This window comes from Sebastes umbrosus, chromosome 13, assembly GCF_015220745.1.
Source record: "Sebastes umbrosus isolate fSebUmb1 chromosome 13, fSebUmb1.pri, whole genome shotgun sequence".
Taxonomy (NCBI): Eukaryota; Metazoa; Chordata; class Actinopteri; order Perciformes; family Sebastidae; genus Sebastes; species Sebastes umbrosus.
Genome location: NC_051281.1, coordinates 1,095,797 through 1,107,949, shown reverse-complemented (window position 1 = coordinate 1,107,949; position 12,153 = coordinate 1,095,797). Strand labels below are relative to the sequence as shown.

The window sequence follows — 12,153 nt, the reverse complement described above, 5'->3', positions numbered from 1 at the left end:
CCCCGCTGCCCGGAGGAATTTCTCTCTACCTGAGTCCTGTCTTTAGCTGGAGGCTAACGGTAGCATTCAGAGCCTCCTTCCATCTTCTGACTCCACAGTTTCAGCTAAATGAACGAGGGAAGTGGGAGAAGAGGTTATTACAACAGCAGGGAGTTGGAGGTGCTGAGAGAAAGTGGTCTATATAATTACGTCATACTAAATGCTGCACGGCATTCATGCTTTTTTTCCACTTGAATTTGAATGGCCAGGATCATTTATGATTAATTAGAGGTATGGGAAAACATCGATAAAGCATAGAATCACAATATTTTGCGAGGCAATAATGTATTGATATACAGACTGTCAAAGTTAAAGCAATAATTGATGCAAATTCATTTTAACGCCACTAATTTCTTTAATGCCGCCTGCAATTTTTAGGTTGTAGCGGCTGAGTTTTAAAGCTAGAGTGAAGATCCTGGTATCATATGAAACGACAAAACCTGATGAATCCATCAGTACCAACCATGTCAGACTAGCTTGTCATGAAGGAGGTTAAATAACGCTCCAAACTTACACTAAATGTTGGAGAGGATAAACTGTCATTTCCATTTTCAAAGCGGCCCCTTGACCTCTGACCTCCAGATCAGTGAATGTAAATGGGTTCTATGGGTACCCACGAGTCTCCCCTTTACAGACATGCCCACTTTATGATCATCACATGCAGTTTGGGGCAAGTCATAGTCAAGTCAGCACACTGACACACTGACAGCTGTTGTTGCCTGTTGGGCTGCAGTTTGCCATGTTATGATTGGAGCATATTGTTTTATGCTAAATGCAGTACCTGTGAGGGTTTCTGGATCAATATCTGTCATTGTTTTGTGTTGTTCATTGATTTACAATAATAAATATATACATACATTTTGCATAAAGCAGCATATTTGTCCACTCCCATGTTGATAAGAGGATTAAATACTTGACAAATCTCCCTTTAAGGTTCATTTAGAACAGATAAATGAGCTAATGCATGAAGAGAAGAAGAGGGGCTGAGCATAATAGCCAGCTTACTATAGTTTATAATAATGCAGGATACAGCCACTTCATACAGGAGATGGTTGTTTTTCATAATATATTTTTAATATCCATTGCAGTTAAACAACAGGCCTGCCAACATGCTGCCCTGAAACCCTCATTTAGATTTCTCTTCATGACTCCTTCCAGCTTTCTCTCCCCTTCAAGCTGGCAGGTGAGTTGGTTGACTCACTGTACTGTAGCTAAATGTCATCTATACCTAATTTTAACGCACATCGCTCACATTTGCATACTTGAATTGTGTCTTTTGTCCCGGGCACTTCACTTCCTCATACCGTGTTGCATCAGCGGGCAGTCCGCCATCCAACCCCCCCCTCCCCCCGGGAGACCGTTGAGGTCTGTGAGCTGAAATACACTCAACCCGGTTCCCGCTGCTTGACTACCAAGTTGCCGCTCTGTTGCCATAGATACGCGGCGTCGGCTTTGGCATTGGCAGGGACTTACGAGCGCCTGAGCTCAGGAGAGGTTGAGATGTACCGGCTGCAATCTGGATAAAGAGTGGAAATGATTTTTTAAAAGGAGAGCTTACCTTGTTTATCTCGGTTGAGCCTTCCACAATTATCGTAACACCGAGGAGCTGTAGTCGTTTTATTGTGAGCCGCCGGGAGGAAGAAAAAAAACCTCAGTTGTTTTACTGCTTTAGGTTGTTTACAACCAGCCGGAGCATCCTGGAGAGATATCGACGCACCTTTACAGGAAACACACCGCCTCTAGGATCTAAACATTCAGCTCAACATGTGTGTCTAAAGAGTTCATTTACTCAGATAACAGTTTTAATGTAGTGCTACTTTCCAGACTTTTACTCCACAGTATGTCAGAGGAAATGAGTTACTTTGCAGATTCAGATTTATAACCCTAACCCTTTCCTTCCTCCCTCTTTTCTCCCTTCCCTCACGTCCAGTCTTGTTTCCTCCCTTCTTTTCTTACTTCCTTGCATCCTTTACTTCTGTTCTGTCTATCCTTCCTATGTCCTTTTTCTCTCTTGCCTGTTAACTTTACTTCCTCTCAAACCACTCTTCTTCCCTTATTTATCATTTTTCTTTTTTATCTTTTCCTCTTGACCTTGTCCTTTAATACTCCTTCCCTTCCCTCTTTCTCTCCTTCCTGCAATCTTATTTTCCTCCCTCACTTCCTTAGTTTCATCCTTTTCTTTTCCTTGTTTTGTCATCCTTCCTTGTCTTTTCCTTTATGCTTTCTTTTACCTCCTTCCTTCCTCCTCTCTCTCCATGCTTCCTTCTGGCTCGGCCTTCCTCCAGTCCTTAGTTTCATACTTAGTTTCATTTAAATTTCAAAGTCCGTATCATACAACATATAACACTGCTGAACATTCCTTGGCAGAGGGCTTTTATATACAGCACATCTGTCCACATCCTAACATTAATATAGTCTAGTACGTCATAACTGGAGTCCATCTTTGTAGAAAAATGTCCATCTTCATTTGCAGTTTTGCTGTCAGTGTCTGAGTCCGTTGGGTTTGCGTCGGTGACGGCACTTTCCTCCAATTTATCATCTTTCTAGCAACCAGTAGAAGTATGCATAGTAGTATATATCTTTACCCTTTACATTGTGGGGTGGTTCTCCAAGTAGAAACAACACAGGATCCATTGGGATAGCAATTTTCATTCTCCTTTTTTACTGTATATCTTGCAAAAAATCCCTGCAGAACTGGACAGCCCCAGAAGATACAGTATGTGAATGATCGCCAGTCATCCAACATTTCCTCCAACATTAAGCTGATATTGAACTTTTGTCAAACGTTTTAAAATTATTTAAATATTTGCTTTGATTCAAAATAATCTTGGTAAATTGTTATGAAGTTTTCAAGGTCATAATTCTCTCTCTATTATGTATTTTATATTGATATGAAAACAACTCCTTCAAACAACTGGATTTATTCAAGTTTCTCACCAAAAACTACATTTTACGAGATTACATTTGAACGCATCACGATAACGTTGTAATTTACCTTTGCCCAATCGTCATTTTGCTGAGCAGACCGTGGATGTCTCATAATAATAACTCAATGGCACCTCCGTTTACGTCAGTAGCTCCGTTATTTATCCAAGCAGGACTGTGCTGCCCACCGGCTAACAGAAAACGTTACTAACTCTCATTCTGCTGATTTCAACACAGATTTATCAGAGGAGGTGCATCCACTCAGGTTTAGTAGCGTCATGCTGTTGATCACCTTTTTCTTCTCTCCGGCGTGACTCCGGTCTAAAACAAACTGAAACATGAAACATTGTGCGTGTGCATCATTGTGCAGCGTAACTTTCGGAGCATCAATAAAAGGAAACGATACGGAGGCATGAGATGCCAAGCACGGTTCTCTCTTCCAGTCACTAGTGTTTTCCCTGCCTGCCAAAGTGGCGGATGTCCTGATGATTTCACCCGCCACTGCCAACAATTCACCCACATTTAGCAGGTAGCGGGTGCTAACTTCAGACCCCGCCTGTATTTAATAGTGAATAGAATAGTTTGTATATCATGGAACGGTTTGTTTTTTCACGGTTCGGTTTTGCATCCCTGTAGCACATGAAATAAAATGCAATTTAATCTCAGAAAATTGGACTTTAAAACGAGTGAAGAAAGACTTCATAGAAGCCACGAAAGCTCAGGAATCCAGGATTCAGGTGTTTGAAACTACTTTATAATTTTATTTAAACTCAATTTTGGAAAGTAAAATGTAAGGCATATACTGTGCTTCTGTCCAGCTGACGGTGAGGAGCTCCAGCAGCAGGTGAGACTGGATATAAAGAGATTCACAGCCCCTCATCACACCCCGCTCTGTGCATGTCGGAGCCACCGGTGCAGACTGGACATTTTTCACAATGAATACCTTCAATACCCGAGTGGTTGCAGGACTTTTTGCTTTTTAAAAAAAGAACTGAAACTGCCTTTCCTCCTCTGCAAACACCATTTCCTCAGCTTTAAGGCGGTAAATCTCTGTGCTCACTGTTCACACAGTTATTGACAAAGAGACGTGCCTGAACATCTGTTAGTCCAATCCACACAAGTACCCCGTAAGTCCTCGGCATATAGTGCACCTTTAATCGACTGGCTGCATCCGGCAGGACGTCTGAATGACTGACTGACGGGCAAACAGTGTCTCTGCGACTCTCGCTGTGTGTGTGTCGGTGTTTACGGAGACAGCTCGCCCGATGGTATGGATCGGCCCGGCTCCCCGCTGACTAACTTTGCTAATCCAGAACACAGCGGGACGGGAAATTGGATGGACTCTTTGGAGTGGCCTGGAAGAGGCTCTGCTTGGCATAAACACACACACTCAGAGTGGATGTTCTGCCCACTCGCTGTGACCCAATATGGAGTGTGACCAGCTGTCCATGGCCGGATGTTTCCACTTTTTGACGTGACTTTCTACAGAGTTTTTTGACATGCACTCAGTAACCTCGTCCTGCTGCTGCTGACAGCGCGGATCCAGAGATAACTCATCCACCGCGGTCTGAACTTACAGCAGGCTCCCGGTCATCTGTCACGATCTCCTGCCCCGCCGGCTCTCGGTCCAGCTTTTACACTAATGAGAGGATTTGTAGAGTCAGACTTTGACTTTCAGGACTCAGTGATTTAATGTGACTTAAGCACCTGTCAAAGCCACTCCTGCAGTACGGATGATAGGAATAAAGAAAAGAGGGAGAACTTACCTTGTAAGCATAATGTTCTCTGTGTGATTTCACCTTAATCATACATCATCCTGCTGTCTCTCTCCTCATGTTTCATGTCACTCTGTGCTGTCTGTCGGGGATAATGAAAGAGGACATGTCAGGAAAATAAAAATGAATGCAGAGTCTGCTGAAGGAATCATTTTCCAAACTCTCTATCCAGAGATCTCTCTTTGATATCTCTGGTTTAGGGCTGCCCCCCTCCCCCCCGTTAGGACACAAGTCCATTAATCGGTCCTTTTGGTCTTAGTCCAGGGTCAGCAGCCTGCGTCTCTTCAGCTCCTCTCCAGAGGCTCTCTGTGGATTTAGAAACATGGAAATGAAGAACTGTTTGTTTACATTTTTATTTATCATTGTTGTGGGTCTATGGTACGACGGTAGGACGGAGTATTAGGGCCACGTTGAGGAAAAAAAAATAAATCTGAGATTAAGAGAATAAAGTCATAATATTATAAAGTAGTAATTTTACTTGTTATTTTCTTTTTTTATGACTTTATTCTTATATTACGACTTTTTTCTTGTAAAGTTATGACTTTATTCTCGTAATATTACAACTTTTTATTCTCGTAATAATACGACTTCATACTCGTAATATGCAAACGATTTACTTGTACAGCAGGAGTAGGACGTACACAACAACATTTCTAGAATCGTCCCGGGTACGCCCAGCTTTAGTTGACTAACAATTTCATTGATTCACAACACTGGATTTTTTTTGCATCAATGTGATAATATACATTCATTTAAAGAATGAATGAGGAAAGTAAGAGTTTAGAAAGATAACCAGGAGACCAGCCGGTCCTCAGAACTCATCAGTAAAGTGTTCAGATCAATCCTGGAGCAGACAACCAATCAGGAGATGCTGAAATAGGGGACATATGATCCCAGTTTTTCATTTGATTAAAAGCTTTGCTGCAACATTTCTTTAAAAGCAGAAGTTGATCTGCTTCACTTTGGTTAAATAGAAAAGAATAATATGACTGAAGAGCTTTTGAGATGTCAAAAAGATGAAGCTTGGATTCTGACTATTAGAATTATTCTAGCAAGATGTCCAGACCTTAACTTCATCATGTTATTCACTTCACTTTGATTGAATAGAAACGACTCAGACCTCCAAATGAAATGACAGAATCTGAATCCTACAGTGTTAAATACTGGACTCATGTCAAGTAGCACTAACACAGATCACTCATAAGTGTAGCTTCAGTTCAGTCTCTCTTTGTAGTGGAGACGGAGAGGACAGAGTGTGATCTCAGAGATCACGCTGTAATGTGAGCTTGCCAAGGTTTCGGTAACAGGTAACAGAACCCAAATGCAGACGAGCAGCGAGTGTCATGTAGGGCTAAAAGGCAGATTACCTGGTTGTTGGGCTGGAACACAGTCATCAGCTCCCAGATATACACTCCAGAGTTTCCATCTCTTCTATTAATACCAGAGGAGCTCAGTCAGGTAGATGTGTTCAGCCAATCAAAAGCTGGAAGCACATACAGTAATTTAGCTCCTCACATATAGGATGTAGAAGTGGGAAAAGATGGAAAAGTAGCAGAGCTGGAGGTTTTCCAGGGGTCAGATGTAGAACCACTTATGGTTCGTGTCCACAGGCTCCGTCTTTTCCAAGCTTCCCATTCATTGTCTGTGTAAGCAGCCGTGCAATGCATTCTGGTAGCGTGGCGGCACAATTCGAGAGACGGGGCGTCACGTTGGCTGCTCCTCATTTGCATGAATTTGAGGTCTAGGCTACTTTATACAAATCAGGGGCGTCCAGACCGGCGTGACTCGCCGCCTCTAGAAAGAAAGAAAGAAAGTTTCCAAACGAGCCGCCGTGTTGGTTCCGGTTTGAAAGCTGGGAGCAGCAGCACACGATGGGAAAGCGTTCGTCCAATCAGGTGTCTAGTGGCAGCCCATCAAGCGTCCAATGCTGGGAAGAGAGGCGGTCCCTCGCGATAAAAAAGCCCCTGTGGACACGAACCATAAGTCTAGAGAACAAAGACGTTATGGAAAGGGGTAGAGTCAGAGGCAGGTCCGCCATCGCCATCGCCATGCAGCCAGCGGTCAAGTACTGTATGTAAACGAACTATGACGCATATCCCCAGTGATGCCAGAGGACAGGAAATGGACTCTCATTTTCTCTCTTTCAGTAGCGTGACAGACCAAACCATTTTTTTGCGTTATAGCGAGGGAATGTCAAATAGTTTTGGACCAATATGTCACGGATAATTTAGGAAGATAAAAGAAGCTTTTAATGTGACTCACAAGTAGAGCTGCAACTAACCATTATTTTCAATCTGTTGATTATTTTCGTGATTAATCGATTAGTTGTTTGGTCTATAAAATGTCAGTCAGTGTTTCCCAAAGCCCAAGATTACGTCTTGTTCTGTCCACAACTCAAAGATATTCACTTAACTGTCATAGAGGAGGAAAGAAACCAGAAAATAATCCCATTTAAGAAGCTGCAATCAGAGAATTTAGACTTTTTATTCTTAAATAAATGACTCAAACCGATTTAATCGATCATCAAAATATTTGGTGATTAATTTAATAGTTGAATGGATTAATGGGTGCAGCGTTACTCACAGATATGTATATTTTTGAGAGATTATTCCAGCAGATTATTTAAAGGTTCGAGTGTCCTTTTGAGACCAGTGACCCGGTGTCCCCCTGGTGTCGGCGGTCCTGGTCAGAAGCCTGAGGGGGGAGACGGACAGATGTCACAACGGCATCATCCCTTTGTGAGAGTATCGACTTGATGGCACACTCCAACATTCATGCTTGCTCTGTAAACAACAAACAGCTCTCTGGAAATCAGACATCTGCCTGCCGGAGAGGCAGAAAGCTGCCGGCTCAAGTGGCCTGTAGAGGAGATTTAAGCTCTATTGTTCAGTCTGGATGGATGCAAAGTAAAAAACAAAAAAACTAAAAAGTCTGTGCATGATGAAACAATTATAACACAGAAACTGTATCTGTATTAGCGTTGAGATGGCCTTATGATGCCTTATGATGCCTTATGATGCCTTAAAGAGGCCTTGAAATGGGCCTACAGTATATCTGATGAGATCAGAGCGATCAGTACCAGACTTTAGTAAACCCAATGATGCCAGAAACATTCTTCCTACCTCAGGTTTAATGGGGAAATTAATATTATATTATGCAAAATACTGTCCAACACTGGTAGAGAGCGAGTCAGAGACCAGCACTGGTAGAGAGCGAGTCAGAGACCAACACTGGTAGAGAGCGAGTCAGAGACCAACACTGGTAGAGAGCGAGTCAGAGACCAGCACTGGTAGAGAGCGAGTCAGAGACCAGCACTGGTAGAGAGCGAGTCAGAGACCAACACTGGTAGAGAGCGAGTCAGAGACCAACACTGGTAGAGAGCGAGTCAGAGACCAGCACTGGTAGAGAGCGAGTCATAGACCAGCACTGGTACAGAGCGAGTCAGAGACCAGCACTGGTAGAGAGCGAGTCATAGACCAGCACTGGTAGAGAGCGAGTCAGAGACCAGCACTGGTAGAGAGCGAGTCATAGACCAGCACTGGTAGAGAGCGAGTCAGAGACCAACACTGGTAGAGAGCGAGTCAGAGACCAACACTGGTAGAGAGCGAGTCAGAGACCAACACTGGTAGAGAGCGAGTCAGAGACCAGCACTGGTAGAGAGCGAGTCAGAGACCAACACTGGTAGAGAGCGAGTCATAGACCAGCACTGGTAGAGAGCGAGTCAGAGACCAACACTGGTAGAGAGCGAGTCAGAGACCAACACTGGTAGAGAGCGAGTCAGAGACCAACACTGGTAGAGAGCGAGTCATAGACCAGCACTGGTAGAGAGCGAGTCAGAGACCAGCACTGGTAGAGAGCGAGTCAGAGACCAACACTGGTAGAGAGCGAGTCATAGACCAGCACTGGTAGAGAGCGAGTCAGAGACCAGCACTGGTAGAGAGCGAGTCAGAGACCAACACTGGTAGAGAGCGAGTCAGAGACCAGCACTGGTAGAGAGCGAGTCAGAGACCAGCACTGGTAGAGAGTGAGTCAGAGACCAACACTGGGTCGCATCAGCGATGCGTAAATTCAAACGTAGCCTAGTTTGAACCTAGTTCCTAACTTAAGTGGGAGTTTATGAGCTACTAACATTTGAATGGTTCCACCAGCTGAAATAGTTACTACTTAAATCTCACCCCTAGCCCCCAGTGGGTGTAAAGTCCTCCGTAGAATAGCTGTTAGCATGGTGCATTGTTTTGAAAGGTGGTATAACTTTTGTTGGATGAGGAGGAGTGAATTAAACTGATGTATACCGTTGTTGGCTCCGTGATGGATGACCCCTTAGCCATTCATAATGATCGATTTATACATCCCACGATTAATCGTTTTCCACAAGCAGCTCCAGAGGATTACCGACCTGCTGGCAGCAGATTTGCAACGTAACACGGATAGAAACAGGACCTCAGTCCTTCCATACAAGTGTCTGGTACTATTATTCTGCTACAGGATCACTTCAGAACTTTGAGTTGGTGATTCAGTTCAAGTGCATGAATCTACTGTGAGTGTAAAACAATACGATCAGTTGCACTATCGTGATGTCGGCGCTCTGTGAACATGCAAAATAGAGTACATAACGTAACGATTGGTACTTCGTTTGGTACTTCGTGCGTGACTAATGTTGCAGTCTCAAGCTTTGGTGCTCTGGCTTCTTATTTCAAACCAACTGTAAAACATCTGGGGGTGACATTTGACAGCTGTTTGAAATGTGATAAACAGATTGACTCTGTTGTTAAAAGGAGCTTTTTCCAGCTTCGTCTTCTGGCTAAAGTGAAGCCCTTCCTCAATCGGCATCATCTTGAGAAGGCAGTTCATGCCTTTATTAGCTTGTGACCTGATTATTGTAATGCACAGTATGTTGTCTGTCTTTGCGGTCATCTGGTCAACGACGTGGAGGTAGAAGCTGTGAGGTGATCGCTGCTCCTAAACGATGGAACCAGTTCCTCCCTGATATAACACTATCACTGACCTAGTACTCATTAAATCTAAGCTCAAGACTTTTTTATTTAGATTGGTTTTTAATACCTACTGTAGTAGCGCTGTGACATTTTCCCAATGCTTTTATGTACCATTTTATGATTTTATGATATGTTGTGTTTTTATTCCGGTTACTTCTTGATGTTAATGTAAAGCACTTTGGGTACCTTGTGGTTGTTGTGAAGGGCTACACAAATACATGTTGATTGATTTGATTGATTGAACGATAACGCATACGGTAAGTAGACAATTACATATTAATATCCTCTGAAACCACACTGACGAGTAAATATATATCTGCTTAGATAACTTTCTAATTAACAACAACCAGCAGTGTTTGTTATCATGATGTGACGTTACCTTCTATTATATTACCCCGTGTTGTAGTTGATGGTTTCACCACTCAACGTCACGTTAGCTGTAGATTTATATTTGATCTGTTTACACATATAAAAAAGGTACAAGTTGATATTACATAAACGATAAATGTGATGGAGAGGTGTAAAAGCCCCTCAGAGGGGCTTGATCAGGGCGCTCTCCAATGCATACCATAATGAATTTTAAAAAGAGAATAAGATGGTAAAGAGAGCTGCAGATGAAGGTGGTATAATTCTCACCTCATCATCAGGCTTTGTCCTCGTTTACGTACCTTTCTGTTGTTGTTTGGTGATTAAAGGTAGCTGTTTTTAGCCGTTAGCGTCTTCGTTAAACTGCATCAACAATAGTGCTTCTCACTGATTGGCCGCAGAATGTGAAAACGTCATTTTCTGCGACATTATTGTGGTTAATGTGGTCGATACACCAGAGTAGCTGGGAGGAAGTTTACGTCTCCATGGTGCAACTAAACATGGACTCAGCTTTAGGGTCAAACTAGTTTCAACGTATTGTTTAATGTGGACTTTACCGCCTAACTTAAGAGAGAGTTTATGTACAACTGGTTCAACAGGCTGCTGAAACTGATGGACGCATCACTAAAACTAAACTTCCTGGGTTGTATTTCAACGCCTTTTTGTGACGATGATTTGTGGTCAAACAGCGAGCCCTTAAACTCGAGACAGAATGAGTACATTGAACACTTCCACCTGTTTGATCAATGGTATGTTTGTTGGCAGCCGCTCGGGGCCTGTTGACTTCACTGTTTTCTAATGACAAACATGGGCGCTTTGTGCATTTGCCTAATTGGTTAGCAGCTGTAGTGGGAGGGATAATTGATTGCAGGGGAATGATGGTTGATTTGCAACTCAACCAAGCTAATAATTCGTTATTGATTGAAGCATTAGCGAGGGAAAAAACTCCTACAAAGACATGTAACCTCAGCCAAAGAGCTGCAGAAAGTTGATGCTCTCCGTTTTTAATCTACTTAAATGATATTACACCTCGCTAAGCTAACATCGTAAGGAGCGCGGGGCGGGTGATGATGAACTGCTGGTTTCAGCTCAGCACTGGAGACTCATATGTTATGACTGGAGGAGATTACATTTACTCAGTGTGTGTGGGAATGTGTGCGTGTGTGTGTGTGTGTGTGTGTGTGCTGGCTGGCTGTGTGTAGAGGTCAGAGGATGACTGGATATTATTCATGTGTTGATATGCATCACACACGTTCTGTAAAAATGTCTTTTCCAGTGTACAGGAAGCGTTTTCTCCTCTTAGAGCTACAACGTTTCTGCTTCATCGACTTGTGGAAGCTCCCGCCTCATTGAGCAGTCCACTACTGCTTTCAATTTTCTCATTTTAATCAGCCATTAAATTAACTCCCAAAGTTTAATTGCACGTTTTAAATAATTACCCGGAGGTCAGAGGTTAGGTATTTCTTTGAGACGGCTCACTGCTGAAGCGTCTTCTCTCTCTCCTCCTCTCTCAGCTTTACATCTCCAGCAGCCACCCTCCTGTTACCTAACATCCTTGCTTTCATCCCACGGATATGTCCTTTTTACCCAAAATGTTATACCTTTTGCATTATTTTTTCCATCCTCTTTCATCCTCTGTGCTGCATTCGGAGCTGGAAGCCCCCACGGGAGCTGGAAGTTGGAGAGAAGAAATGATTTTGAAGTGACTCAGAGAGGAGTTTCTCTTCTCTTCTTTGAAGCCAGGTGTAAAAATCTCTTTCTCTCTCCTCTCCAGCTGCATCCCAGAGGCCCACCTTGGCAGTTAGAGGAGAGGTCATCACCATGACGGCGTCCTCGCAGGACTCCACCCCCTCGTCTATGGCCGGCCTCTTCTTCCTGCTCCTCCTCCTCCTCCTCCCCCCGACGGTCTCCACGCAGGACGTCGCCGTCCCGACGACCCCGGCGTTGTTCGACCCGCTGACCCAACCGGAGTGCGTCAAGAAAGAGCATCCGAAGGTTTCCGTCCAAGGTCAGACGCTTGTTTTATTTACACATGTGATGAATGAGGGAGAATG

At 43.5% G+C, this 12,153-nt stretch overlaps 1 protein-coding gene across 3 annotated transcripts in view; it reads left to right on the top strand.

The window, feature by feature from the left end:
• Window positions 1-12,153, top strand: part of sema5ba (sema domain, seven thrombospondin repeats (type 1 and type 1-like), transmembrane domain (TM) and short cytoplasmic domain, (semaphorin) 5Ba) — a 224,189-nt gene that overhangs the window by 86,153 nt on the left and 125,883 nt on the right. For all 3 annotated transcript variants that reach the window (XM_037790771.1, XM_037790770.1, XM_037790772.1), the window contains exon 3: window positions 11,874-12,107. In XM_037790771.1, the coding sequence (XP_037646699.1) occupies window positions 11,921-12,107 (187 nt within the window). In that variant the 5' untranslated portion in view covers window positions 11,874-11,920. The remainder of the gene's footprint in view (window positions 1-11,873; window positions 12,108-12,153) is intronic.